Below are 14,093 nucleotides of genomic sequence, written 5' to 3'. Positions count from 1 at the left end.
TTCATACACAGTGGATTTTATATTAGCTGAAAAGTTTTTTAGCATTTTCTAACTTGTGGTGCACAGCAATGGTAAGCTATGTAATCAATTCCTTAAATCTGATTTTAAAAATTTCTCATAAAACTGGAAATAAAAATTGTTTTTCCTTTTTGAATTTCACAAAGAACTACAAGGTTCAGCTTTATCAAATAGGAACTTCAGTCATTAGGGATTCTGTGCAGTCACCAGACAGAAAACAAAATTCCTAGGTTGATTCTCAAAAGCAGCTGGGGTTTAGGGAAACCACCAAATCATTTCAAGGATGCTCTTGAACTCATCCCAGCATCCTCATTATATACTGAATAGGATCCACCCTACATCCACGGAATGAACAGTAGTTAAACAGGGATTAAGAATAAGAGAAAAAAGAAGGATGCTGAAAAAGTACCTGTAATTAGTAAATTGGTAGTATTCACAGTTTTATGTAATAAAAACTGCAGCTTATGATGAACAATATTGTGTATATGATAGCTCAAGGTCCCCTACTAGGCAATAAGTATTCACTGCTGGCCATAATCCTTAAAGCGATTTGCCATTTTTACGAAGGATGGGAGTAATATATCATTATTATTGTTATCAATGATTCTTTATTTCCTGTGAAATATATCCTACATCAGTATCTGGTATACCTCATTAAATTAAACAGCCAGCTATAAAAAAATGTAAAGTTCTTAATAAACAACTTCATTCACTCCTATAATATATATAAGTATCAAAATTGAAAAATAAATAATTCAATGAAGTGGTAGTACTGAAATAAACATTAAACGGATATGTGATTAGTTAATTCTGTTACTTCATGTTTCAGAAGAAAAAAGATTCTTTCAGAAATCCTAATTGGTTTTGCATTTGATCGTTTAATGCTTTTAATAAATTAAGTTATTAACAAAATTTCAATAGTTAAAATAATACACACACAGCTATACAGGTGGTCAGAGGATACAACTACCAACAGCACAAAATTATTTATAATAATACATAAATTTTAAGAAAATATTACTCTGCATTCTAGATAAAAATTTATGTTACTTTATGACATAAAACTGAGTAATAGGGCAGAGACCAATCTTAACACCCAAAACTGATTGCTTGGATTTCATAACGAGATAATACAAGGGCAAGTCAAAAAGTAAGGTGAAATTAAAAAAATCAATACACTTAGTCCATCTTTTAACGACCTTTTGAATTCCTTCCTGGAAGAAAGTTTTCAGTCTGGTGTGCAGAAAATGTTTCACCGCTTCTATGGCCTCTTCATGAGATCAATAATAATTCCCTCACAGCTCTTCTTTTAATGGGCCAAAAAGATGAAAATTGCTTGGAGCCAGCCCTGGACTGCATAGAGGGTGGTCCAGCAGCTCAAAATCGAGATCTTGAAGGCAAAGGATTGTTTTTTTTTTGTCCGTATGAGGTTGAGCATTATCCTCAAGCAAAATTATGCCTTTAGAAAGTTTACCATGTCTTTTGAATTTGATTTTTTGCTTCAGTAAATGTAGTAGCTCACAGTAGTTGTCACTGTTTACTGATTGACCTTTAGGTATAAAATAAACCAAAAGTGAAACTTCCATATCCCAGAATATCGTCATTATCACCCCATACGGTGGAACAATACGACCAATAACAGCTCTTGAAACATCATGAAAAAGAGCCATGTCAGAAATAGTTGAGCAAAGATATTTTCTGATTTCATCATTGATGCGTTTCAACAAGTTCTCGGTGATTATCGAGGACCTCCCTGAACGTTCTTCATCCTGCTCATTAATTCTCTTATTTCTAAATCTTTCACACCATTTTCATACGTTTCTTTCATTCATTACATTATAGGCAACCAACTGCCTGTGTATTTCAGCCAGCTTAACGTTTTGAAAGTTTAAAAAACGTGTTTTTTAAACACATGTCAGTTGCCACAGTCGGCGGCAACATCAATTTTTCCATTCATTTTATAACCTAGTAACTCACGTGAAATCAAAGATACTATAACACGACAACTTACAGACAACAATGCAGTGTGTACATTACTAGCATGGCCATGAATGACACAGGTTCGCCAACCTTAAGGAGAGATTATATTATTATCAATAAGATGGTCAAAACATTAGAAAAACCTAATTTTCCATTTTTATAATATCTGAAATGTTCAGAAAATCTGGTTTTGAAATATCTAGAGGTATTTCCTATATAAATATGGTCACAGTCGTTACATTTTATTTTGTAAATTCTACCCAAATTATATACACTATGTGAATCAGGTATGTAGAATGTTTTTTAAATGTTTTATTATTTGATTGTTTGTCTGCTATGCAGGTTTAACTTATTTTTGTTATAAACCTTTGTAATATTTTCAAATATGTTATCAGTATATGTTTATTGATAATAAACATTCAATATATGATATTTACACTAATTTGAAAATATTAGAAATTAAAAAATGTAAAATGAATAATAATAATTACGAGTTTAGACAAGATTGATTTTATATATATAAATATAAAAATGGATTCCGCTTGATCAGCCAAAAAACAGGGTATGAGGATGACACGATTATAAAGGCTGCAGTAGATAGCAGCACTTTATTAAATATTGTTAATTTTTAGTTTTGACCTAAAATTAAATCTTATTACTGTATAAGATTTTAATCTTTATAAAATCCTATACAGTAATATAATATTGGCTAGCCAAACCACACACACATATTCATTATTTTTTAACATATTTATCATTTCAACTTTTAATTAATATTTTTTAATAAATTATTTGACGACATATATATATATATATATATATATATATATAGAATCTTTAACTTTTAATTTTGATTTAAAATTTTAAATTCAAAAGGAAAATTTAATTTTAATTCCATTTTGATTTGAACTGATTTTAAAGTTTATTTCCAAAGTTTTAACAAATCTTGTTTTACTGTATTTATCAATATTTTATTTTGTTATTGTTGTGTATTTATAATATGTAATTTTATGAGAATAATTAAAAGATTGGATCAAATGAATATAAGAAAAAATCTTGAAATTGTGATATATAATGATATAAGGTAAGTGTGTTATCCTACCTAATTTAATTTTATTCTGTACTTGGTGGATCAAGTTATTTATATAAATTTAGTTTTTTACTTAAAAAATCAATTTTTGTGATTTAAATAATATAAATTAATTTTTTGTAATTAATTCATTAATCAAATATGTACAATTTGAATTTAGTTATAATTTGTATGGTATAAGATTAAGCAATTTATGTAAGTTTATATATAATTTTATGCTAAAAATTTTAATTTATATTTTTAAAATTGTTTACAAAAAAAGTATTTCTTACAATAACATAGCCTTTAATTCTTATTTCAATAAAAAGTCAAAGAGTGTGGACTTGAGTAAGCATTATTTGGAGATATCGGCAATGACATTTTTTCACTAGAGTTAAGATTTCTTGTAGGCCAGTCTGCTTGAATATAATATGATTTCCTATCCCTACTGTTCAACACACATAAAAAGCAGTAGGATTTAGTGTACCCCAGTTACATTCCTAAGAGTACAGCGATGACTTTTAGATCCCCAACAATTTTTTACTTGTGTTCAGTATATTTGATGTCAGTCTAGGAGGACTGTCATGTTTGCATAAGTCTCCTTCATGTGAACTGCATGACCAACAGGAGTAGAAGGAAGACAGAAGGTTGCTGTTGTGAAGTAATACAGCTTTCAAACTATGCTTGGAGGAGTCTATGAATAGCCTCCAATCAGTTGGATCATGATTCAAGTTCAAACATTTCATCAAGCCATTAACATTGCAGAAAATAATAAGATTGTTTTTCTTCTTAAAAAAAGAAAGCAGATCCCTATGACGATGTCTGTATTGTGAGATCCTGACATCACGTTGGAGAAGATTCTATTTCTGTAGTTTTGAGCCTAGAAGTTCTGCCTTCTCCTTTAACAAATCAAGGTCTCAAATAAGATCCCTCAATTCCGCTTGACTCAGTCTGTGCGGTTTATCTTTTTTTTTGTCATAATAAGAGTCATGAGATGTGGAAGGCTTGTTGGGTTCTTCTTCCACACTGTCTTCATTTTTTTACTTCAAGCTCATAATTTTGGGGTGGAGTAGGAACTGATAAACTACCTGAATGTGGAATAGATCAAATAGCAGCTGGAAGGTTGGAGTACTGAACTGTTCCTCTTTTTCTCATTGACAATTCTGCCTTTATAGGTGAAGTCAAGCAGAAATAGCAGTTATCTGTATGGTTTGTAGGCTCCTGCCAAATCATAGGCATAGCAAAAGCCATTGATAGTTTTTTTTATTTTTCAGCCATTCTCATAGTATAACTGAACAAGAGCTGAAACATATGTGTGGCGCTCATGACTTATCCTGGTTCCCTACTTTCATACCAAAATAATGCTGATAGGCAGTCTTCGTCTTCACAAGAGGTGTCAGACTGCGTTTCTGTGATGAAAATGTTATCTCACCACAAACGTAACAAAAGTTATTCACTGAATTTACACATTTTTCTAGCATTTTGATTTAAAAAATGTTTCACTTCAAAAGCACTCTAAAAACAGAAATTCTGCACTATTTACAACCAAACAATATGAAACTCACAGTCACAGCAACAGTAATAATATTTATAACCTACAAACAGCTGGAGAACATTGTGTTTTGTTATTTAACAGGTGTTAACAACTCCAAAAATAAAATTATCCCCAAACTAAAAATGTAGATCAGGTAAAAAATTACATGTCATTTTATCTCCAAACCAAGAGCTAATTGGTCATTTTTATGGTGATTTTTGAATTCAGTAATAGAAATGCATAAGAATAAGCTATTTTTGAGCCCGAAACATTTTCATTGTTGGGCAGTGCTATTTTCAATCTATTTTTATTAATATTATTGACATAACTATTTAATAAATAATAATTTTCTTAAAAGTTTTAAAAGTATTTTTCAACAATAACGTTATTACAAAATTATATACACAAAATTATCTCTTTGTATTTATGATAAAATTAACACATTTAGTATAAAAATAAAACATTGTTTTTAATTATTATATTACTCATGCAATTTAAACAAACTGTTTCATAACTATTTCATGAAAACTAATACAAAAATTCTGGAGTTACAGTGGAACTCCAAGTATGATTGTTGTAATCTATATGAATGACTTGCATCAACAATAAAGGTACGTACAAGCATCCCGATATGTTTTAGTCTTAATTTTTTTTAGGTGAAATAAAATTTAAATTTAAAAAACGATACAATCTTAAAACGTTTTAGAAACAGAATTCATCATACTTATGAATTCTTGAAAAAGGAAAATAAAGATTTATTTGCAATTCCTTTGAGTAAAACATATGAACATATGCAACAGTATTAGATGTTCCAATTACTACTATTTCCAATATTAAAAATGTGTCCAAATCATTAACTTCCATGACACAGATTAAAATTATCATTGCTAGTACCAAATATAAGCATATACCAAGTAATAGTATACAAGCATAGTACCAAATATAAGTGAAATTGAATTTCACTGATTTTAAAGTAATTACAATTTTAAATGGATTAAAACTGGATCCTGTAGCATTATAGAACAGTGGTCATAACAGCTGATCATTGATGACACAAACCATTTGTTTGACTAATAAGTTGATAGTTTAATTTACATTACAAAACGCATTTTAACCTTAAAAATAAATATAAAAATAACAGATTTTCAATAAAATCAAAGATTATAAATAAATACATGGGATTACAAAGTAAAATTATTAAGCCGCTTACCAAAACAAGATCCTGAGAGTATTAGCAAATATTAGAACAAGGCACACATACAGCGAGAACCCTTCGGCATCACCTTTTTTTTTTATTTCTCTATACTGGGGGATGAAGGGTACCACACCACCAAATATCATAAGGGTGGAACAAATCCATTTGAAGACCTTGGTGAAAGTTACTTCTCGTACTTCTTTTATTAAATAATCCATCACAGTTTCCACGAGAAAATTCCGTATGCTCACTACAACTTGCCATGCTGTAAGATAAGATAATACACATATTAAACTAAATAACATAACTAGCACTTTAAACCCCATTACAGAATAAAATAATAGTTTCACTGCTCAAATGTAATTAATAAATGTATATCAATAAAGAATAAATACAACAAAAAAAAAGAGTAATATATAGCAGTCACACAATTCACATTTATAAACTAACTGTTATTACTTTTCACATGTAACTACGTTTTTGTCCGAAAAAGGAAAAAAGTATCTTTTAATATGATTTCAAAAGAATTATAGAATAATGTTTGATAGAATAAAGGATGACTGATTGTTAAATGTTTTATTAAAGTAATGTTTATCGAGACTTATGTACACTTAAAATTATCAGTAAGATTAAATGTAATAAGTTAAAGAACAAACATTTTAGTAATTACACAGCAGAGTCATGGTCTGATCTGATTATTTCATTAGCACTAGACAAAACACAGTTTAGTTAAACTTATTGAAATAAGTGATCAATTTATTTAAATTCAGAGAAATTTTACATCATTTAATAATTAGCTTATCTTTATTGTATTATGGCATTAAACCACTCAGAAGTAATATAAAAACAATTATGTTAAAATAGAATTAAAAAGACATAAATTTTGCAAAATGATAATGTTATCATATAAGATAGTTCAGGATGTATTATACCAAAACACTGCATAAAATCTTATTACCTTAATACTATATTAAATGAATAATAACACAGAAACAGTCAATCTAATTAAAAAAACATGTTATTCATATTCTGCTGTACATAATCATTCATCTACATAATTACAATAAATTTAAAATCCTTTCATTAAAGTATTAACTGTTAATTTAATATGATTTTTCATAACTAACCTATTATCAGTATTTAAATGTCATTCTTTCTAATCATATAAAATGTGGGAAAGAAAATATTCAATAAAACTAGACAAAATATTATAGGTAACATGAAAATAATAAATAAATGCAGTATATGTTCTGTATTATTCATATTATACGACTAACAACATCTACTTCCAATAGTACATTATAACTCTATTTTATACATTTGAGTTGTGATATTATTAAAATTAATTTTCACAACTCCGTATTTTTATTCTTATCTTTAATAAACTATTGAACGTTGAATTAATTAGAGCTTTTTAATTCACATCATTAAAGTACTGTTCATCAACTGATGGAAAAAGTTTATAAGTTGACGTCAGAAGATATGAGGTGTTAAGGATAAAATAATAAGAATGATATTTTCTCAAAATCTTCACTACTACTAACATTCAAATTTGTATAAATATAAATAAATGAAGCAAACAATTTTTAAGACAATGAAATAATGAAATAGTATGGAAGGTGAAGTAATATAAGTTATGGCCAATTGAAATAACAAAAGAATTTTCATCAAGTAAAAGTTGTTATAGTAGCTCAAGAAGAAAATAAAAGTAACAGATAATTAAATGATGGGTTTGAGGAGGAAAGTAAGAAAAAAACATGTTTTTAAGAAAATATATTATAATTGGATGGAAGAAGACAATTAAAACAAAATAATTTTTTCCAGTCTTTTCTGTTATTTTACAAACCACTACATAATTCCATTGAAATATAAATTACACATGCTCCTGATCATAATCTTACTTGGGTTATCTTACATGGTACAATCCATGCTGAATTGTACATAATCCAGCATGGGTTAACCTACAGTAATTTCTAATAAGGAAATTTTACATTAATAATTTCCATACATTAGTGACAAAATGTATGCAACAGATACTAAAAAGCGGTATTTTGATCATATAAAAATTAACCTAGAAATAAAAAATAGTTCCTATTTTCTCACTTGTGTGGCCATTACATCTCATCTAATAACTCTGTGTTAATAAGTAGGCGCATTTGTCTTCCTTTACAGGGGGTAGACAATTCAAAAAGCCAGACTGGTTAAAATTTAAAGTTAACACTTGATACTAATTCTTGGCCAACATTCTATAGATATTAAACAGCACGTCCTGGAGTCTGCTTAACAGACGTGTAACAAGTTATATGAAAAAGGATTTACACTCACTACATGAAAAAGGGATGCAGCTGTAAGCTATATAACTACTGGTACATATCAACACAGGTGTTATAAGGAGAGTTCTGAAATTTATGAATCAAACTTTAAATACTTACTTACATTTTAACATCTGTAAGAATTATTTAAAAATGAAGTAGTAGAAAAATGTGTAGCTTCAGACAGTTAAAAACTGAAAACACAGGGAAGCTGGACGAGGTTGCTTGTCCATTTAAATAGTATTTTTACTATACTCTTATTGTAACTGGACCAGAAAGACTTTATAGAATGACATAATACCTTTTTTTTAATATGTACACAAACGTACACATGCACACACGCGCGCGCGCGCGCGCGCGCACGCACACACTATATACCATATTGGGAAATTTGAATCAGCTGATATCCATTTATGAAGTCAAGGTTTGGCTTCCAAAACCCTTTCATTCTCTCCATTCTAGTTGCCCTTTCTTCATCAATCATGGTGTATTGTTTCCATTCAAATGATTTCTGTTTAAATCTTATGCCCTTGATTTTCAGAATTCTCTTCTCTTGTCTTTCACCAATCTGTCCCATTGTTTTGCCTAATTCCTCCAAATCATCTTGGATTATTTTGAACAAGTTGATTTTGAAGTGAAAACTTCTTTAGGTGCGTTGTGCGGAAATTTTGGGATAGACTTTTGCATGGGAAAAAAAGAGCTGACTCGTAATCAAAAATCGTCACAAGACACTAGAGAGAGCTATATATATTATAAATGGGTTAGTTCTCCCAAAATACAGCAGATGGCGCTGATGTGTGACTGCGTACTTTAAAATAGTTTAATATAGGTTTTTTAAATTGTTGGTTTTAGCTAATTTAGATGAAATAATTTTTAATAATTAAAAATTAGTTTGAATTGATAAAATATTTATTTTTAGCAATAATAATTTATTTTAATTAAATATATACCTACTTAATGATTTTTAACTCTATTCAAATAATCTCACATCAATCCACGCCATCTCTTGCATTTTAAGACAACTAACCAAGACCAGCACAGCACTATATATATATTGTACATTCTAATATTCTAAATACATGCAATACAGTACATTAGTACATTCTAAAAAGAATGCATAAATTATACTTCTATAAATCTATATATATAGGCACAGTACACGCAACGTGGTAGATAAAGCATATATTTTATACGCTTTCAAATTTCAAATCAAATTTTGGCGGTTTAGATATTACATTAATAGACTTACGGCAATTACCTCAAGTTATGGGAACTCCTACATACAAACAAATTAAAATAAAAATTACTGGACCTATGCTATGGCATGGATTAAATTTTTTTGAATTATCACAAGTAATGAGACGAAGTAATATTATGTTCGTAAAAGTTTTGACAAAAATAGGAGATGGAGTAAAACTATCTTATTAAGAGTTACAATTAATTGAATCAAGATTTATAACTAAAGAAGCGGAAATGAAATATCCAAACACTGTACAATTTTTCTTATGTAATGTGGCAGTACAGGAATATAACAATCATATTTTAAGTGCTGCAGAAAATAAAATCGTTTCAGCAGCTAAAGATGTATATATTGGACGTCATAACTCAGAACAACAAAATTTTGTTAAACAAAAATTACATAAAATGACTACTATCAACACTAGAGGATTAAAATATGAAATAATCTTTGTTATTGATAAATACTACATATTAACTACAAATGTAGATGTTTCAGATGGCTTGGCTAATGGAACGGTTGGTAAATTATGTCAAGTGGACAGAAATGAAGACGGTGATATTATAATAATTTCGATGTTATTTCCAAAAAAAATAGAAGAAAAATCAGAAATAAATGGAAAAGTAACATGAAAAATATAACATAAATCTGAATGCAGTACCAATTTTTACAAGGACATCTACAATACCACTAAATAACAATAAATACAAGAAGAAAGCATTTTATACTTGTATCTGTATGTGCAATTACAATACATAAATCACAAGGAGGCACTTTCGATGAAATTGCTTATGAATATGACAAAAGCCATTCTTTAGAATTAGTATATGTGGCTTTGTCAAGAGTTACTTCTATAGAATGGTTATATATTGTAACAAAAGATAATACCCAATATTTTATCATGGAAGAAGAAATTCAACATCAGTAAAATCATTGCAAAAGGAATTCAAAAGGCTTGCATTGAATCCACTAATAACAATCAGTAAAACATTGAGTGATTTCATTACATAAAGAAGAGGTTTATCTATATTATCAATTAAATGTCAACATTTATAAGCACACGCACAAGATCTTAAAGACTATTGTACAACAATCAAATGTACTAACATTATCAGAAACTCATATGAACGACAAACAACCTATAGATATTCCCAATTTTAATTGCATTGTCAAGCTCAAAATTTTCATGAAATACCTATAATTTTCAGTGGAGATTTCAACATAAATTTTGCTGAAGAATCATCAAAGCCACTCGTAGACTTTTTAAAATTAATTAAACTTAATAATGTCTAATGATAAAAATATAAGTGCAACACGGTATGAAACAACAACAGATGAAGTATTTAAGAGATATTTAGATAGATTTCATTCAGGAGTGTTTATTTCATATTTTAGGTAACGTAAATCAATTGTTTCATTTTTAGAAGAATCAGATATATAAATAATGTAAATAATACAGAAATTTCTCAAGATAATGATAACACAAATAATATAAATATTACAGAAATAGAGTAGAAATTAATAATGTAAAAGAATAAATTGTAAAATAATAATATAATGTAATAACATATTGTAAAATATAATATAATTCATCATTAAAATTAAAATGTTTTCTAAGACTTATTTAATAAAGAAAATAAATTTAATTTTTATTGTCAAATTATTTAATTAACCATTACTTCATATTATAAATGCATTTAATAAGTAGTCTATTGTCATCTAAAATAAATAATCAAATACAGTGAAATCAGTAATAGAATAAAATATCATTATTAACCAATGATCGGTAATGATTGTTTGAAGTTTTCACTTCTGTTCACTTCCGTCGGCCAGTCCTGCAACTGTCATATTCTTTTTTTTTCTTCTAAAAGTAGTTTTTGTGAGCCAAGTTTCTAGTAGTCTTGAGATGTAGCTGCAAAAAGCAACACTTCTTTTCTGCACTGTGTGCACTATTGATTCGCTTTCCTTGTATACCACCTCATTAGGTAGGATCTGCCAATGTCCTTTTATTTGGTGTTTTTCGTTGACTGTTCTGATGATTCTACTGCCTGCCTTTTGTAATGTATCAGTTGATGATCTGTTGTTTAATTTGAATAGTGGTTTGCAGCCACAGGTTACCTCAGGTTTAACAACAGAACAATAGTGTTTGAATTTGGTGTTTATTGAGAGAGATTTTTTTATTGTAGGTTGGCCAGGTTGCCCTTGATGATGTAGAGTATGTAATCTTTGTGGGTGATAGGTGGACGATTCCACAGGCGCAGTGTGTGATGGTAACTGGTTCGCTGGACACAAATAACATAATCGATGTCATGTTCGCTAGCATTTTGAAGTGAAATGAAGTTTCTGAGACAGTGAGGAGCAAAAGAAAAAGGTTGGCCAGGTGATTTGGTGAGCTTGTTTAAAATATGATAAAATTATTATAATTATCAAAATAATTTCCCTCCAATTAGATTCAAAGTACTTACTGTAATTTTTGTACCACAACTTGTTAACTTATAATTATATTAGCTTGTTTAGTAAGAAAAGTTAATATAACAGTTTCAATGTGCAAAATATATAAAAAAAATTAACATCAATCAATAAATAAAAACTCAAAACAATAGACTTATTCACATATGCAATTAGCACTGATAAAGATAACCCTATCTATAAATAACTGGTACAGAATAAATCTGAATGAAAATTTGATTTTTTTAATTTGTAGAAGGAAAAAAGAAGTAAAAACATGATTAAAATACCATCCCAGAGTACCAAAATTACGAAATACCTAAACAAACAAATGTGTACAAAGCATAATTTAAATAAAGATACAAAAACATAATTTTACTTTATGTAAAGATTAACTTAATTAATTAGAAATTTCCCCAAAATAAAGCAATGCAGTTTACATCTACAGTGCAGAAGACTGTAAAATATTTAAACTTCTTCGAAAGTCTTTTAAACTGGTTTTTCAACCACATCATTTATTCTTTACTGAATTTTCTATACCTTTCAATTATTTTATTGTATGTTTAAGGAAGGAATAAACAATATCTCAAAAAACCTAAATCATCTCAGGGAGTAAAATCTTAGAAAATAAACATTAATAAGGTTAGTGGTTTAAAACATGTTTAATTAATAAATATATTTGTTATCCATATCCCGTCAAAGGTGGTTGGGTTTCCTAAAAAATAAATTCTCATGATTACTAACCTTATATAATATTGGATAAAGTTCTTCTTTGGTGGGTAACTGCATATCTTAGCATCTTTTAGTTAATGACCAGGATGAGGTTAACAATGATTTTTTTTGTTTTTATTAAAAAAACTGCCAAAATCAAAAACATTAAGTTATAATTATAAATTAAATAACAACTTTTTTTACTTATTATAAATATTCTATTTATAATTACATTTTATTATTTATTACTATTGTTTATACTTTTATAATTAATTGCATTCTGGTAACAGAATAATTTGATAGATGGGAATAACACGCTTTATAATATGGCCTTGGTTGAAATTTTTTCATAATGCATACTATGACTTCATCAGTTACTCTTATTTGTTCAGTGTTAGTTAATCAACATCTGACATAATTTCACTGACACTTTAAATCATTTTTATAGCAAAAAAAAACAAGCCATAACAATTAACACATTAAGGAATTCATTAAAAGTTGTGAGGGATGAAATTTATCATCTTCCAGGACTTTATTAATTTCATATTATATTAGAAGTTTACTGTGCATACAGCATTCATGAACATACTTCATGAATTTCAACCAAAAATAAGACTTAAAAATGCAACATGATTGTTCAGTTCAATGTATTTAAAAAAAAAGAAATATTTGCCCAGCTGGTATAAAGCTAAAACAAAGTCCTTAATGTTCACAGATTATGAGAGGTCAGCACTCTCTGTTTCATTTTTTCAATACAACACACACACCACCACTGATTCCTGTAATACACAGTATACAAATTATTTCAAATCAATAACCATAAAAAAGTAAAATATTTTCAGAGAAAATATGAGGGGTTATCATTAAGTTTCAATTATTACTAAGAAATAACCAAGATAAATTGATAAAATTTATTCTGAATATTAACTGATCTTTATGTACATAATGTTGTAAATTACAGCTATTAATTATGATTTGTTTTCGGTAAGCCATAGGTTGAAGTAACCTGCAGTATGGAGAAGATAGAGGCTCGCAGTGTGATTAAGTTCCTTCATTTGAAAGGTTACAGTGCCTGGCAAATCCACGATGACATGATGGCTGTTTATGGAAATGATAGCCTGTCATATAACACTGCTGTGAGGTGGAAAAGGAATTTTCAAACTGGCTATATGTCCCTCACAGACAACCCAAAATGTGGAAGGCCATCACTCACGGACGATGCTCTCACAGAGAAGAAAGTGGAGGACTTTATCCAGTTAGACAATCCATCCAAATAATGATAAAAACAACCATCCAAATGATGATGAATGAGACTGATCTTAGTTATGGCAGTGTAAGGAAATTTATTCATGAAGAACTGCACATGTAAAAGGTGTCAGCACACTGCGTTCCAAGGTTACAGACTCCTTTTCAGCAGCAAACACAGCGAAACCTGTCAAAGGAGATGCTGAACTTTTGGAGCAAGACAAAGAGGACTTTCTTGGTCGCCTGGTAACTATGGATGAATTCTTGATCTATCAATATGATCTAGAGATCAAAGAGATGAGCAAGTAATGGAAGCACAACAGCTCACCTCCCCCCAAGAAGGC

General features: G+C 28.9%; 1 protein-coding gene across 10 annotated transcripts in view; it reads right to left on the bottom strand.

Annotated features, from left to right (window-relative positions):
• LOC142320478 (solute carrier family 66 member 2) overlaps nucleotides 1–14,093 on the bottom strand; it is a 226,221-nt gene that overhangs the window by 31,343 nt on the left and 180,785 nt on the right. For 7 of the 10 annotated variants that reach the window (XM_075358298.1, XM_075358301.1, XM_075358297.1 and 4 more), the window contains one exon: nucleotides 5,812–6,061. In XM_075358298.1, the coding sequence (XP_075214413.1) occupies nucleotides 5,812–6,061 (250 nt within the window). Of the gene's footprint in view, nucleotides 1–5,811; nucleotides 6,062–12,537; nucleotides 12,652–14,093 lie in introns of all 10 variants that reach the window. The other 3 variants (XM_075358305.1, XM_075358304.1, XM_075358303.1) reach the window with 1 other exon arrangement.

The sequence above is a fragment of the Lycorma delicatula genome, chromosome 2 (assembly GCF_047948215.1).
Source record: "Lycorma delicatula isolate Av1 chromosome 2, ASM4794821v1, whole genome shotgun sequence".
NCBI lineage: Eukaryota > Metazoa > Arthropoda > Insecta > Hemiptera > Fulgoridae > Lycorma > Lycorma delicatula.
Note: the sequence above shows the minus strand (reverse complement) of the source record. Positions and strands in the feature narration are given on the sequence as shown.